The following is a 16,406-nucleotide window of genomic DNA, read 5'->3' as shown; positions in this document are numbered from 1 at the left end:
GGTTCATCCCAATAATAATCTTGACAATCTCTTTTAAGCTTCTTCCTTTGGTTTTAAGAGAAATCATCCGGAATGATTCCACTCACAAGAAAATTTGCCAAGTCCGCCAACCATGACACCTCTTTCATTGAAATTGCCAAAAGTTGGTCATCAGGAAATGAGTCATTGATTTCAAGGCCATCATGCGGGCTCCCCTCCTCCTCCAAACGAGACAAGTGGTCCGCCACTTGGTTTTCACTACCTTTCCTATCTTGGATATCATTATCAAATTCTTGAAACAAGAGCACCCATCTCGTCAACCGAGATTTGGAATCCTTTTTGCTCATAAGATAACGAAGCACCATATGGTCCGTGTGGACAATAACTTTGTCACCCAGCAAGTACGGACGGGACTTCTCAATTGCAAACACAATAACAAGGAGCTATTTCTCCGTAACGGTGTAATTGACTTAGGCACTACTCAAGGTCTTATTAGTATAATAGACCAGATAGAAAATCTTGTTGATACGTTGCCCAAAAACAGCCCAACCGCTACGTCACTTGCAGCACACATGAGTTCAAAAAGCACACTCCAATTTGGAGCGGTAATGATCGGAGTAGTTGTCAACTTGAGCTTCAATAATTCAAAAGCCCTCATGCAATCATCATTGAAATTGAACTTGAGATTCTTCTCAAGGAGCTTGCATAATGGGTTCACCACTTTAGAGAAATCTTTGATAAAGCACCGGTAAAATCCTGCATGGCCTAGAAACCTGCATACACCCTTCATCGAAGTTGGGGGTGAAAGCTTAGAAATCACCTCAATCTTTGCCTTGTCAACTTCAATTCTATCAATTGAGATTTTATGGCAAAAAATAATACCCTCCTCAACCATGAAATGGCAGTTCTCCTAATTGAGCACCAAGTTGGTTTATTCACATCTAGCCAACACTTTGTCTAATTTTGTAAGACAATCATCAAAAGAGTCCCCAACCACCGAGAAGTCATCTATGAAAACTTCAAGGTAGTCCTCCACCATGTCCGTAAAAATAGCCATCATACACCGTTGAATAGTCGTCGGTGCATTGTACAAACCAAATGGCATCCTCTTGAAAGCAAAAGTACCATAGGGACATGTAAAGGTTGTTTTCTCTTGATCCTCCGGAGCAATAAGAATTTGGCTGTATCCCGAGTACCCATCAAGAAAATAATAAAAAGCACAGCCGGCCAATCTATCAAGCATTCGATCTAAGAAAGGAAGTGGAAAGTAATCCTTCATTGTTACTTTGTTGAGCTTGCGATAATCCATACAAGCCCTCTAACCGGTCATCGTTCTTGTAGGAATCAATTCATTCTTATCATTGGTAACCACCATCATGCCCCCCTTCTTTGGGAAACATTGAACCGGAGAGTTCCATGAACTATCGGAGATGGGGTAGACAACCCCAGCATCCAACCACTTGATAATCTCCTTCTTGAAAACTTCTTGCATAGCCTCAGTGAGTCTTCTTTGATGTTTAATGGACAGTTTAGCACCATCCTCCAACTTAATCTTATGTATGCAAAAGGCAAGGCTTATACCCCGAATATCTGCCAAGGTCCACCCAATAGCCTTCTTCCTCTTTTTTAACACCGCCAATGTGGAGTCAACCTGCACGTTAGTCAAACAAGAGGAAAGAATAACCGGTAAAGTAGAACAAGGGCCAAGAAATTCATGATGAAGGTGTGAAGGCAATTTATTCAACTCCAAAGTAGGTGGCACTTCAAAAGAAGGATTTGTAGGAGGAGTCTTCCTATTTTCAAGATCCAAAGATAGTTTGTGGGGTGCATAGTTGTACGACCCCAGTCCTTGCAAAGAGTTCACACATTTCATGAAACCATCCATCTCGTCATCATCAAAATTTAGCAAAACGGCCTCCAACATATCACCAACATTGATAGTAGCACTTGTATCATCAATAATAACATCGATCACCAAGTCCACAAAAGAACACACCTCATTGCTTTTTGGTTGCCGCATGAACTTACGCACATGGAATACCACTTTTTCATCACCAACCTTGAAAATGAGTTCTCTGGCTTCTACATCACAAAGAGCCTTAATCGTAGCAAGGAAAGGTCTCTCAAGAATGATCGATACTTCATAATCAACTTCACAATCTAGAATGACAAAGTCCGCCGAAGAATGAATTTATCAACCCGGACCAAAACATCTTCAATTACACTCAACGGCCTCTTTATGGTATGATCGACCATTTGCAATCTCATAAAAGTGGGTCTTGGTTGCCCAATCCCTAAAGTCTTGAAAATTGAATAGGGCGTCAAGTTTATACTTGCTCCAAGATTACAAAGAGCTTTAGGAAACTCGACACTTCCAATTGTATAAGGAATCGTGAAAGCACCGGGATCCTCCAACTTAGAAGCCATTGAATGAACAATCGCACTTACTTGATGAGTGACTTTGATAGTCTCAAAATTCATCGACCGCTTCTTTCTCACACGATCTTTCATAAAATTTGCATAACTGGGCATTTGTTCCAAAGCTTCCACCAATGGCACATTGATTGAATGACTCTTCATCATTTGAATGAACTTCTTGAATTGATTCTCACCATTTTTCTTGGTAAGTCTTTGAGGGTATGGAGGTGGAGGCTTAGGCAATGGTGCCTTCGCCTTTTGCACTACCGGTTCTGGTTTGTCAATGATGTGTTCCCTAGACAGGTTCACCTCCTCTTGAGTCTCTTCCACACTATCATCAATATCAATCCGAACTTCCTCATTTGCTTGAACAACATTGTTGGGGATCTCTTCTTCTTGCATCACTCGGTCATCATCGACAAGTCGCCTTTCACTTGAGGTGGGTGCATTCCCACTTCTTCCACTTCTTGTGATAACATCCATAGCATGTCCCGTGTTGTTACCACCCTTTGGGTTCACCACCATGTCACTTGGTAGTGCACCCTTAGGACGATAATTTAGATCTTGAGAGATTTGCCACATTTGAACTTTTAGTCATCGGATTGATCTGTTGTGTGAGGCAAGTTGGGCATACGAATCGGCATTCTTTTCTATCATTTTCTTGAACATATTCTCAATATGTCCCATTTTATTATTTGAAGAACTTGAACCATGGAAAGGATAAAGAGGTGGGTTGCTCAGTTGTTGATACATTGGGGACCTTTAAAAATTCGACCCCCGATTGCATTGATTGTTACCCCAACCACCTTAGCTGTTACCTCCCCAATTTCCTTGGTTGTTTCCACTCCAATTTTCTTGATTGTTGTTGTTATGCCAATCCCCTTGATTATTAGAACTCTAATTGCCATGATTGTTTTATTGTCGCCATTGTTGTTGATTTGGGCCCTGGAAGTTATTTCTTTGCCCTTGAAAATTGTTCACATATTGCACTTCTTCCTCTTGCTCATTATAAGAATCATCTTGATCAAAACCGCCACCATCTTGCACATAGTTCTCCAATCGGGTTTGCATTTGTGGACCCTTGGTCCTCTTCTTGTTCACCAAAACATTCACTCTCTCCATAACATGAACTTGCTTAGGGGTTGCACTTGACTTAGTTGGGCCTTTGCTAGATGAGTCATGGTAGTGGTCAATTCGGCAATGGCTTACCCATGGTCTTGCAATTCTTTGTGGATGTGGATCATATTCGGATCACCTTGTGGGACATTGGCCCGGGATTGTCGAGCCGATGACGTCTCCGCCATCTCATCTAGGATGTCACACGCCTCAGCATAAGGCATAGTCATAAAGTTTTCACCGGCTAGTTGATTCACTACACATTGGTTGGTTGTGTTAAACCCATAATAAAAGGTTTGTTGTAACATGTTTTCCGTCATATCGTTGTTGGGACATTCCTTAAACATTGTTCTATAGCACTCCCAAATTTCGTATAGCGGTTCATTCAGCTCTTATTTGAATGCCAAGATCTCATATCGAAGTGTAGCCATGTACCTGGGAGAGAAAAACATTACAATGAACTTGGCCGCCAACTCATCCCAAGTGTGAATTGAATGGTTCGGCAAACGTTCCAACAATCTAAAGTTTTCCCCCGTAGAGAGAAGGGAAAAAGTCTTAGCCTCAATGCATCCTCGAAAACATTAGTTTTCTTGCTCCCCCATCATGTCTCCACAAAGCCCTTCAAATATTTGTAAGCATTTTGGGTTGGTGCACTGTGAAGAAGCCTCGTTGCTAAAGTAAAGTGAGCATCACGTTGGTGATTTGAAAGTTGTCCGCCCTAATACGGGGAGGGACTATTGCACTAGCATAACCTTCGTTGGCAATATTTGGTGTCTGGTGGAGGTGGGGGTGGAACGGGCACGTTGTCGTGTGGTACCCGGCCTCTCCGATTAGCTTGTGGTACTTGAGGTAACTCATTTACTTGTTCCTCCTCGCCGTCCAAGTCCCCCAAAGGCAAATTTTCGAACTCATTGTTTGCCATGTTTGTACCTATAATTTCTTAAATAAGTTAGTAACACAGAAGGGAAAGAAGATATTCCAAAAACATACTCAAATATATAGCTAACACCATTAAAGCTCCCCAGAAATGACGCCAAATATTGATCCACTCCCAATCCACACTCAACAATGAGTGGAAGAGATTGTTGGAAGAATAGTACCCAACTATGAGTTGGGGTCGATTTTCTCAGGGACTAAGGATAGGTGTTAGAGTGTACACTTGATGAGTATGGAAGAAATAACTTAAATACACTTTCAAACAAGTTGGTTTTGCAAATTACTTCTATAAACTATACTATCAATGATTAACTAGAGAAATGAAACTAGAAATTGATTAATTTTTTTTGTTTGTTTTCAAATAGGTAAAAGGCCTAGGGATGTACTCTTCACCTAGGTGTTAGCTTAATGGGTTAATTACGTTAACATTTAGTTTAGTGATCGGGGTATATTATAGCTCTCAACTCTAAATTACTCACTCAATACCTCTTAGTCATACAATGATTTTGCCCAATTTGACTTTCTCAAGCCCAACTAGGTATCAAACCAAATAGTTGATATGAGTTCAAGTCGAGTTTTCTCTATCTCTATTTCAAACCATTTAATTAGGCTAATCAAAAACTTAACTAGCCCAATTTCCTCATTAGCCAAGTTTTCCTAGACTAAGTCTCTCTTTATCAAGTAAAGACCAAGTCAAAAAGGCATGAATCAATATGTGCAACTTTTAATTCTAAAGTTAACGCATAAACAAGGTCAAATAACAAACACCCATAAACAAGCATTAGATTAATTTCTCATAAGGTTTACACACTAGGGTTGGGTCACAACCATAGTAAATGTCTAGCTACTCATAGTAGAAATTGAAGAAAATAAAGAAGAAATTACTAAAGCCATAATATAAAATTAAAATGATAAACTATTATGTTTTTTACCTAAATTGGTCACAAATTACCCAAAGTGGTAAACTAAAATGGCTACAACTCAAAAAACTACCAAACTTGATCTAAAAAAGTGATTCCCGTCTATTTATAGTGGCCCAAAATTCGCTGATAAAAATGCCATTCAGGAGGTTCTGCGGCCGCACAATTCCATGTGCGGTCCGCACTTTGCTCGAGTCTGTAGGTTGAGAGATTCTGCAGCCGCACAAATTGACATGCGACTGCACTTCAGCTTCTGCAGCCACACAATTCCATGTGCGGTCCGCACTTCTGGCAAGGCTTCAGTCTTGGTCGTTTTGCATACTCTCTGTACTTTTTAAATTCGTGTCAGTGCGACCTCAACACCAGATCTGTGGCCGCTGAAAAAATTCTGCGGTGTGCACTTTCTTCTGCGGCCGCAGAAATACTTCTGCGGACCGCACTATTGGTCTATTGCGCCACTTCTTGCCTTCTGATCCGGAACACTCCTTTTTGAGTTAGGTTTCTTCATTTGAGTCCAAGTATCTCCAACATTCCTGTAATTTGCACAGTTTCATTAGTTTTGGGAACATATGTCAACACTTTCGAACTAAAACTAAAGTAAAAAGGTACTAATAAGTAGTTATAATCCACTCTTATCAACCGTACGAATCCGATAAAGACCAAAAGAAGGAGATTACATGTCGAGGGGAGGGCCGGTTTGAACTTCTGAAAGAAGCTTGGCCAGTCATGAATCCCCATGGTATAGGGTAGAACCTACTTTACCCAGTCAATGAGACGCGTCGCCAAAGGAGGAGGATGACTAGTGGCCGCAGAAAAGGGTAAAAGTAGAAAACATGAACACTTACGTGTGTGGTTCCAAGCCTCGGGGAAACCATTAATATTGGCCGCTACGGCCTTAGTCTTGACAAAGAAGTAGTCGAGCCAGAAATGCTGACTACCCTTATCGTCCATCTTCACCACCAAGCATTTTCCTCCACGATATCTCAGGTGCAACACCATCCCTCTACAGAAACTAGGCGCGAACGAATGCACCAAGTGGCGCATTGTGACCTCGACCGCGGCAAGTCCGGTGCACTTTGATAGCATCTTGATGACCTTATAAACATAGGGGATGAGCTGAGTGGGGAAAACACCGTAATGATGGCAAAACTCCTCCACCAGCGAGAGAAGGGGGAATGAGGAGCCAATGGTAAACGGGTAGGAATAGAGACCACAATACCCGGGACGGTGAACGTGCACCTTGTCCTCACTAGCGAGGATTAATTCGACATGGTTGGGAAGGCCAAACTTGGCTTTGAATTCCGCCAAGTGCCTACACGTCATTAATGATTGAAATTTTCCAGTCATCACATCTGGCGACCATTGAAAATCGGATCTTGCATCGGGGTTATGGGGGATAATCTCCTCCACTGAAGGAAAATCTTCATCCTTAGCGGCGACGACAATGTCTCCCCTATGAACAGGGAATACAACGGCTAAGGGAATGGTGTGGTTCTCCTCATCAAAGTTAGAAGGAAGGTTGGACATAAGTTATGAAATTTATAAGAGGTCGGGATATGGAAGATGAAGGTAATAGAAGAAGCTACAGGTCGGAAGGCAAATAAAATTCAAGAATAGCAAAGGAACTTCTGTAGAGCAAGGATGGATGATTCCAAAGAAAGTAATGTTAGAATAACAGTGGAACAATCCCTATTTATAGAGATTAAGGCACCGAACCCAAAACGGCTCATCGTGATTGACACAAGAATTGAAATGACAGTGTCAATCAAAAACCGTGCGTAAGTCGATGCGACGCTTCAGAAACAGGCTTCATCATGACGAATGACGTCACTCCTTTTCATGGACTAAATGGTTCCAGCAAATCAACCGGGAAAATCAAGAGTTTAAAATATGCGGTCCGCAAAAAGTCACGTTGCTTGTTTGTCATGACGACCATGACCGCTGCTATTCGCTCATTAAACTCGCCCACGAGAACGACCTCAACAAGTGGAGGGACTAACTGTATGGGCTAAAAATTATCATAATTATATGTGGGCCAAGTCAATATTAAGAAAGCCTTCGAAGGCTGCCATGCGTCAACGATTTGGTTTCAACAGAGGACGAAGGCGAGGTCGAGGTGACCTAACAGAGGACGAAAGTGAGGTCGAGTTGACTCAACAGAGGATAAGAACGAGGACGAGTACTCCCTTTGGCAGAGTAGCAACGACTAGTTTTAGAAATAAGACCTTACAGAGAATATTCTAGGAAATATTCCTCCAATTTGTACTATTAGGATTTTTTGGTCCATGTGCTAGTATAAAGAGAAAGGGAGAGGATTGTAGAGGGCATTGGATACTCATTGTAAAAAATAATACATTTACATTCTCTGAAGATTCTTGCTTTATCATTGACATACAAAATATACATTTTCTCTAGGTCTTTATCTATCTTTTCTCCCACGATCCAAGGAGAATTCCAATATTCTAAGGCTTATCATCATCCATCTTTGTCAGAGGGAATATCTCAGAATTTCATCCCTTTCGAGTGATTCACATGCATTTATTTACATAAATATCATTCACTATTATTTATTGCTATTTAATGCTACATTCTTTGTTCTTGGGTCATTGAATATTGCTTTATTGTCACTATTTATTGCTACTCAAATAGTACTCATAACATCTTGCTATAAAATCTATTAATCAGTTTTTTGGATATTAATATTGGTTAAGATTAACTCTATTCTATTAGAAAATCTAATTGTTTAAATCTAGATCTAAATTTTGTGTCAAACAATTATGAACGACCAAAAACGATATGATATATATATATATATATATAGGCCATCGGTCAATGTGACATATCTATTTGGCCAAAAAACTCAATTATCTTTTATCTCAATTTTTTTTATTTTTTCACCTATTTTTAAAAAGTCACTTCCCGTACACAAATTCCAAAAGCAACTTCTTTTAAAAACCAAAAGACACCTCTTTTTCCACTTCTTTCTCTCACCTCTTTGACAACTTCTCTCAATATTAGGATATGGTGAATTATGTTGCATTACACCAGGAACGTTACACTTCTGCCTAATGGGTACTACTCTTTCTTTCACATGTTGTTCCTTCTTCAAATAATTCTGAACTTTATTCCAAGTTTTTAGAATAGTTATTTGCCCATTGTGGTTTCCAAACTTCAACAAAACCCATAATTTTTTTCTCTTTTCATTAATTAGGTTGGCTTTTCGGACGTGTCTGCATTCACCAAAGGCAATTTCATGCAATGTTTGGCTTCCCTTATTTTGTTCGATAAGTAACATCACTCTACATTATGCTTAAAAATTCTATATTTGGTGATCTTTTCCTTTTTATCCTTTTTTTTTTTTGTTCTTTCTCTATTCCGTCGGAAAGGGCAAACCGCTTATGGAGCGTAGATTTAAGTTTCATTCATACTAATTGCGAAGGCTTCAAAAGGGCCTACATGTTCTGACTACTCCTAATAAGAAACATAAAATTAGAAGAATGATTTGGTAGAAGACTCGTAAGAGAGTAAAACTTCCCACCCTGGTTTATTAATTAATCTTATACTTTAAGTATTCAACCGAGACATTGGAGATTGAGAAAACTACAAAATTTTGCATACAACTTTACTAGTACATTGACATTTTGTTAATTCCAGAAATTGTTAGTGCTTTGTATTTGTAATGTGAATGGCTTTAGAAGTTATCGGTTTAATATTTCGCTTTTGGATCTACAAATTGTGACCGAACACTATCTACTTTCCACAAAAAAGGTATTTGAGTCTCTCGGACGTTGACTCTTTCTTCTCATTTTTCTTTTTGTTTGGTTGTTGAAAATATTATGGAAGAAATTTTAAAAAGAAAACGAATTTTTATTTATTTATGAATAAATCTTATCCTTTATAATGCACATTACTATGTTTTATTTCAAAGAGGAAAAACTGATCTGCTTTTGAATTGATTACGCTGTAAATTTTTCTGGCGAAGAAATTTCTGGAAAAAAAAAGTGAATAGAATTTTCGAATTAAAAACTTTTAAACTGTTAATCCTACATGAATCCCAGTGAGAATCAATAACGGTAATGTTCTATTGATCAAGTTTTAAGAAATGTCCTCACAAGAGTGTTATAGGCTTTTGTGCTGAATTTTTAAATATCAAAAGAATTTAAACTGATGAAAATATTGTAGGTACCTCTAGCTATATATATATATATATATATATATATATATATATATATATATAGAAATTCATGAATATATTCATGAATTTCTATTTTATCATTTTTATTCAACAAATAAGTTGTCGAGGGAAGAACAATTAATGGGCATTGAAATAATTATTCATGAGCTTAAGAGAGCAAGAGATGGTGTAGATAGCAAACTGAAAAAGAAAGTTGAGACGAATGTATTGGTTCTGATAGGTCATATGTAGCTCCCGAGTAGTTTACAATCTCTCCAATGACGAAAGAATTTTTTCACATATCTATCAAATAATTTTACATATAGTGTTAAAGGAATCATGAAAATAGTGGAATAACGAAAAGATGTTTGGGAAGTAAAGATTAATATTCTTTTATAAAAGATATGGATTTATATTTAGTTATATTTTAATTTGTTTTCATGATTGCGCAAAGCGCAAGCAGTATACTAGTATAAATATATATGATACGATACATTAAGAAACGATATGTAACAACCATCCAAACACGCGGTAAGTGGAATAAGTCCAACTGCAGGACATTGATCATGCAAATGCTCTACAGATGGTGCCAAGCAAAAGCAATAGGAGTTGTCAAAACAAGTTCTTGATGATCTTATAATTGATCACTATCCTTATAAACCTGTATACTTGTAAAGTAGTAATTCTTCTCGGGACTTTTAACTTGATCTACATCACCACTTTGACATATCTCTAGGTGACTAACATCTTGAAAATTCAGAGAGGAGTTTGATTCTTAAGTAAAACTACAATCATGGCGTACAATGGAGTATGTTATCAAGCCAAAATTTTTGAATGTGACGAAAAATAATGGTAGGGATGGTCGCGAGAAAGACTCCACATGGTTCAAAACATAATTAGCATCATACATGCTAACTGCTCAGGATATCACTGTAGCTGTAAGATCCCTAAAACCATTAATATAACAACTTTTCTCTTATTACCTCAAGAAACTTATACCGGGATTTTCAAAGAGATTGTCGGTGAAGGATTTCATAGGCACAAATTTATTTGCTAACTCCAAGTGTTCAATAGTCCCCCTATTTGTGGGATACATGAGTTTGTTGTTGTTGTTGTTTAAATGATTAATAGGTTGAATTCCAATCCCATGTTTAAATTATAAAAAGAATAGCTGTCAATTTAGGTGATTATCCGTGTATTGTGGATAAAAATAAGCAAACGTTACGATTTTCTACCCTATCATGTCATTATGTTATTAGATTCCATTTAAATGCTTGTAACGCTGACAAGATATTTACTTAAAAATAAGCCCACAATCACTTATTTATTCAATCGCTTGAAATTAAAAGAAGTAGCAATTTTGGAAGACTGTGGTAGAAATGACATCAGGTAGCTACTCTAAAGGGCTGCTATTTAGGAATCAGTTAATGCGGCATGATTTTCAGTTTTTTTGTTTAATTTTTCGGGATACAAATATCCTAAATTGTCCAAAAATAAAAGATTTTTAGTCCAAATCAAGATAAAATAAGTACCGACTAATCCCTAAATAGCAGCCGTGAGAATGACTGTTTGTGCACTTCTCCCAAGACGGTAAGAGCAGGTTAACGAATCAGACCAATACCCAGACTAAAAACAATATACATGCATACCCAAAGGTTCTTCAAAATTTTCCTTAGTTTTGGCTGTTGAGGTATCATACATATACTTTTAGAAGATTAGAGGAAGGGGCATGGATTTTTAAGTAGCCAACACGCAAACAGGAGTACTAATAGCATGTTTGACCAAACTTCTAAAATCAACTTATTTTGAGACGCATTTTTTGTGTTTGACTAATTAATTTGAAAAGCACTTCTGAATAGCAATTAATGTTCGGTCAAACTTTAAAAAAGTATTTTTAAGTTATTTTTCTCAAAAGTGCATATGGGGAGAAGTTACTTTTTTCTGCTTTTCCAAAGATATTTCTGTTTCTACTCAAAACACTTTTTTTTCTTTTAAAAGTTTGGTCAAACACTTCAACTTTAAAAAAAGTATTTTGTTTTGAAGAAAAAAATTCTTTTGGCCTTGGAGAAGTTTGGCCAAACATGCTATAATTATCATTGTTGTCACATATCTACGCTTCTAGCAATAGAAGATTATATTTCTTTCTCACTTAGTACAGTGAACAAATTTCAAAATCAATTCTGTTTAAACAACCGTAGTTTAATTTACACCAAAAATTGGCAAACGATATACAATTAGTTGGAGTACTCTATAAGATATGCTGAGTTTATTTAGGCCTAAAATATACTTCTCAATCTAACAAGGGGGTTTTGCCAAGTCCTGTTTAAAGAGTACTCCAATAGTATACTGACGCATCATGGCAGCGTAGTACTCGGCATTCTTATAGGCCTCTATAAGCACATATTTCAAGTTTTCAACCACTTAAAAACTGATTTACTTCAGCTAGTAAATGTGCCTTCAAGTCCATCGTTAATATAATAGAAATTTTGAGTTCTTTGCACTTATGGTGCAAGGAATATTTACAAAATCAAATTATTTAAAAATTAATTACATATAATTCTATTAAATAAGTCTTAATTGGTATTTGGTAACTTAGGATAAATGATAAATAAGATGATACAACAGATTAAATTACATAGATGAAGCAAAACAAATTATTACACATTTACACTGTGCATATAACTTAAATATACATACTATAAAACATCATGTTTAAAAGACGGGTTTTTAAACTCAAACATAGCTATTTGTACTTTTTTTTTTGAGAGCTCAATATGGACCCGGGAGCAACCCCTCTTTTCTTTCTAACTCCCCTTTTGGATAAATCAAATTGTAAAGATGGATTCTGTCCATCATACCCTTATATTAAGAGGTCAGGTTTATGTCCCCTTTATGTATCTTTTGACTTATCATTAATATATTTGTTGGGCTTTTAAGCTTGGTTTATCTTAATTTTAAGCTTGGTGTAGCTTAAAGAGGGTGAATGGAAAATGAAGGAAAAATAAAATATTTAAGTTTCCCTCTTGGCAAAGGGACATTGTCCCATATTGGAGGGAAAAAAGGCTTTTGATGAGTATATACACAATTGCTCTTCTTCTAATTCTTAAAGAGTTAAGAAGAAGGCAAGTCTCGCGCCGTCGTCGTCGTCGTCGTTCGCTTCGGTTTCGGATCAAAGATTGATTGATTAATCTTTTTGGACAAAATTTCTTTCAATTATTTAATTAATTAATTAAATTAATTAACAAAAATTTAATCCGGAATAACCCATGACCCGCGACCCGGTCCCGTCCGGCCCGTTTTCTTTCCCGGATTATTTTAAATCCATGTTTTCCTTTTTCCCGCAATATTTCAACAAAAATATTTCCATTATTTTAAATTCGTTTTTTTGTTTTTCCCACCATATTTCAACAGAAATATTCCCACATGTTCCAACAGCTATGGCTGTTTTTGAAAGGTTGCAAACCTTTTCAGAAACAGTGCCAAATGGTCTATAAATATGCCTTGAATCCCAAGATCTTTACTTACTAAATTTTTTCATTATCTTCTTCTTCTGCACAATATTTTCCAGTGTGTTTTGCGACCATTGAGTGATTCAAAGTTCACCGGAGTTTTTGGTACCAATACGCTGGTGAGTTAAATCGTTCTATCCTGGAAGGATAATATTCCAACACCTATGGTACTTGAGGGGAATAATTTCCTTAAGGACACACTGTGCATTCGGTAGGCTCGATTTATTCCGATATTATTTTTCCCGAATTTATTTCATGCAACTGATTCTATTAACTTTCTGTTTCTGTTTCTATTTCAGAAAGTTTAATGACTTTTATTGTTTATTACAATAATATAGAGTGAATAGCAATATTCTCCTCTGGGGACCCTTTGGAAAAAGAAAAAGAAAAAAAAGACGGTCAAATCATGATGTAGTTCAACTCGCGGTTACTGATATTACTTGTACAATTTTCACCATAAATAGTGTGAATAAACAGATACCTGATGAAAAATGCAACAAATTACGCCAAGGAAAATGAAGAAGTGCGTGCAATGTGAAGCTACGTCATCATATATTTATGTGCACCGGAATAATTGTGCATCTAAGACAAATCACGATTTAATTACCAGCTTAAGTTTTTCAGACAGATCCTCTCTAGGTTTAATCCATAGGATCCTTTTAACTTATAAAATAATGGGATAAGAGTAAGCTCTAAGATTAGTTCCTTAGAAAATAAAATGGTTCACCCAAAAAGGAACATCTTATGCGTTGTTTAGTACTTAGACAAACGGAAATTGATAGGGAAAAAATGGTATGATTAAAGTAACTCAAACATCGGTCTTCTCATGAAAAGCTTTATGAAGTAGTGAATGGACGCATTATATTTACGCCAATTAACTAGGTCCATCATGAAGAGGAAATTAAAGAGCGATATATGGAATAATCAAGATTAGTAGGAGTAGTAAAAATAAAACGTCGAAAATACTAAGTCAATGAAATTAAAGAGGAACCCAAGCAGTAGCAAACACGACATTATGTCCTTTCCATGTAAGCACAACATCTTCCTCATCCCTCTTTAGCCCCCACCCAGCTGCATGCTCATCTAGCATGTTCTTCACTTCCGAAACTGAATCTTCACTAAAACCACTGCTCCTGAAATTAGCATTTCTCATCCGTTGCACCCACTGGTTCTTCGGCTCGAGCCTCTCGAGTCGTTGAAGACCCTCGTGAGCTATAACATTTTCTATCTTCCAACAAATGTCAGCTTCGTACCACTGCCTTTGCTTGCTACCTCTCGGAAGAAATGTATCCACAGTATCATAAGGTATCCATAGATAATTAAAAGCCGACCTTAATCTGCACACAAGATTATTAGACGTAAAGTCCGCATCTTCATCTACTAACACTACAATCGTCGGGTCTAAATTCCGAATAGCCTTAAGAAACATCGAACGAAACGAGGAGATTGAAGAATTACTACTCTGGTCCAAAGGAAATCGAGGGGACAATACTGTTGTTTCCTCTGGTATGTAATGAAGCATCATGTGACAATTTATTACTAGTGCCTCGCCATTCTCTGGACGTATTAGATTTTGGACACGTAGCTGTTCAATTACATTCGAAAACCCGTCCGATGAACTTGAAGGAATCACTCTAAATTCCATCATCACGTTTCTTGACCTTGCGAAATTTACCAACTTAGCACCTAATTCCTCATAAGAAAGATCAAGCATAGGTGGTAAATCTTCTGTTGCACCAGCTACCGTAAGTTTGACTAACGGAGGTCCTTCTAGTCGAGTAGAAATAGCATCAATAAGTGTGGGAATTTGCATGCAATGAGTCAAGCTAAAATCAACAATATGAACAATAGAGTAACCTTCTACAGCTTCTAATATAGCTCCATTAGCAGCCGTGAACCCGAAACGATGCCACGGGGTTAAGTCAACGAAACCGGCTAGCTCTATGATAGAGAATTTATGTGTTTCCATTGAATGATTCAGATTGGCAGTGAGTAATTTGCAAGTCCCAATTTTAGCAGCGCGAACGATGAGGGCTCGGAGGAAACCACAAGTGAGGCGTTGGTTAGAGTCACCATCAGGAGGGGCAATGTTATTAAGGACCCACAAAATTTGTTGAGCTAAAGTTGGGTCATTGCTTTCGATTGCGTTAGCGCAATGGACTAACAATTGTTCCATGCAATTAGCGTCGCCTATAGTTCCCAAGTTTTTTGATGTGGGAAAACCAGGCCAGGGTCTCGCGCGTTGGATTTGATTGTCATTCTTGTTCAACATCAGACTTGAAAATATTGGTGAAACTTGTTGGTGAAGTGATGGTGGTAAACTCTCAGTAAATTGCATCATGAGAGGAAGAAATTAGAAGATTGTATTGGGAGATAGAAGGTAGTGAATTAATTAAACTGGTGATATGGGCCTATTAGTTTTGGTATTTTTTTAGACATAAGGAGAGAAGACAGAAAGAGAGAAAAAGACTAGACTAGTAGTAGTACCTGACCATTATTGGGAAGCGATCCATTAGTGGGTTGCGCTGCTGCCTATAGTGCAGATACCTTTTGCAATATTCTGCAAATGAATCAACGATAATTGACTGCTCAACTTTTTTTTTTCCAAGAGTAAAAACGACTGGTGAGAAAATCTCTTATCTCACACCCCAATGAATTAATACTGCTTTAGGTTAAAGTCAATATTGGGCAAAAGAGACACTAATAAGGACTTCTCATAAGGAGAAACTTTACAAAAGGCTACAAAAGGGATTAATGTTACTGCATCTTCTTTATCAGAGACAGAGAAGAGAGGAGAGGAAAAGAGAGTATGTGGAAGAAAAAGAAATGGGTAATATAAGAGGACTAAGAAATTAAAGGTGGCTGAGGCTGGGATTTCTGTTGGATTTTGGTGGCATGTGAAGTAGCCGGCCAAGGTGTTGTCAATATGTGGGAGTTGGGAATTTGTCACGTAATGGACTGAGGGAAAAGATTGAAGTCAGTTAGTTTTGGCTCACTCACGGGTTTTTCAACCTCAGTACATCATCATGCACAAATCATTTTAGTCACTTCATATTCCATATATGCAGTGTAGAATTATTTGCATATATTCTGAGAATAAAAACTTTTGCAGTTATTGGTCTTTATTTTTGGTGGGGTAGCCTAGATATATACATATAAATATATTGATGGAAAAGTGTCACTCTGTGTGTGAGCGGTCCACAAATTAAAGTTGCATGTTATTGCAATTACAATTTGTCTGAGGGACCCTGAACTGAACGTGGTAGCCAAAAAAACTATATCATGCATCGATAGGATGTATGACAAGTCCTTATCTAGTTGAGCCGATTGATCTTTCTAACAAATTTAATATCC

General features: G+C 37.4%; 2 protein-coding genes across 2 annotated transcripts; both read right to left on the bottom strand.

Moving 5' to 3' along the window:
* Positions 1 to 460: 460 nt before the first annotated feature.
* On the bottom strand, positions 461 to 2,979 carry LOC138905385 (uncharacterized). Its single transcript, XM_070193906.1, has 6 exons — positions 2,665 to 2,979; positions 2,313 to 2,553; positions 1,976 to 2,139; positions 1,303 to 1,630; positions 1,105 to 1,211; positions 461 to 889 (listed from the first exon to the last, which is right to left on the bottom strand). Exons 1-6 carry the CDS (start codon positions 2,977 to 2,979, stop codon positions 461 to 463), a joined length of 1,584 nt encoding a protein of 527 aa, XP_070050007.1.
* Positions 2,980 to 13,942: 10,963 nt separating this feature from the next.
* On the bottom strand, positions 13,943 to 15,852 carry LOC104101446 (scarecrow-like protein 32). The gene has a single exon (XM_009608887.4). It carries the CDS (start codon positions 15,391 to 15,393, stop codon positions 14,032 to 14,034), a length of 1,362 nt encoding a protein of 453 aa, XP_009607182.1. The 5' UTR covers positions 15,394 to 15,852; the 3' UTR covers positions 13,943 to 14,031.
* Between the last annotated feature and the right edge of the window lie 554 nt (positions 15,853 to 16,406).

The sequence above is a fragment of the Nicotiana tomentosiformis genome, chromosome 2 (assembly GCF_000390325.3).
Source record: "Nicotiana tomentosiformis chromosome 2, ASM39032v3, whole genome shotgun sequence".
Taxonomy (NCBI): domain Eukaryota; kingdom Viridiplantae; phylum Streptophyta; class Magnoliopsida; order Solanales; family Solanaceae; genus Nicotiana; species Nicotiana tomentosiformis.
Note: the sequence above shows the minus strand (reverse complement) of the source record. Positions and strands in the feature narration are given on the sequence as shown.

Bases quoted from the DNA above. Each gene is read 5' to 3' on its own strand.
- LOC138905385 (XM_070193906.1), bottom strand. From the start codon at position 2,979: ATGTGGCAAATCTCTCAAGATCTAAATTATCGTCCTAAGGGTGCACTA. The intron at 2,140-2,312 runs GTATAAACTTGA...TTGTCATTCTAG, and splicing joins TCTTTGTAATCTTGGAGCAA to ATTGTGAAGTTGATTATGAA. The intron at 890-1,104 runs GTACTTTTGCTT...GTGCTCAATTAG, and splicing joins AACCTTTACATGTCCCTATG to GAGAACTGCCATTTCATGGT.
- LOC104101446 (XM_009608887.4), bottom strand. From the start codon at position 15,393: ATGATGCAATTTACTGAGAGTTTACCACCATCACTTCACCAACAAGTT.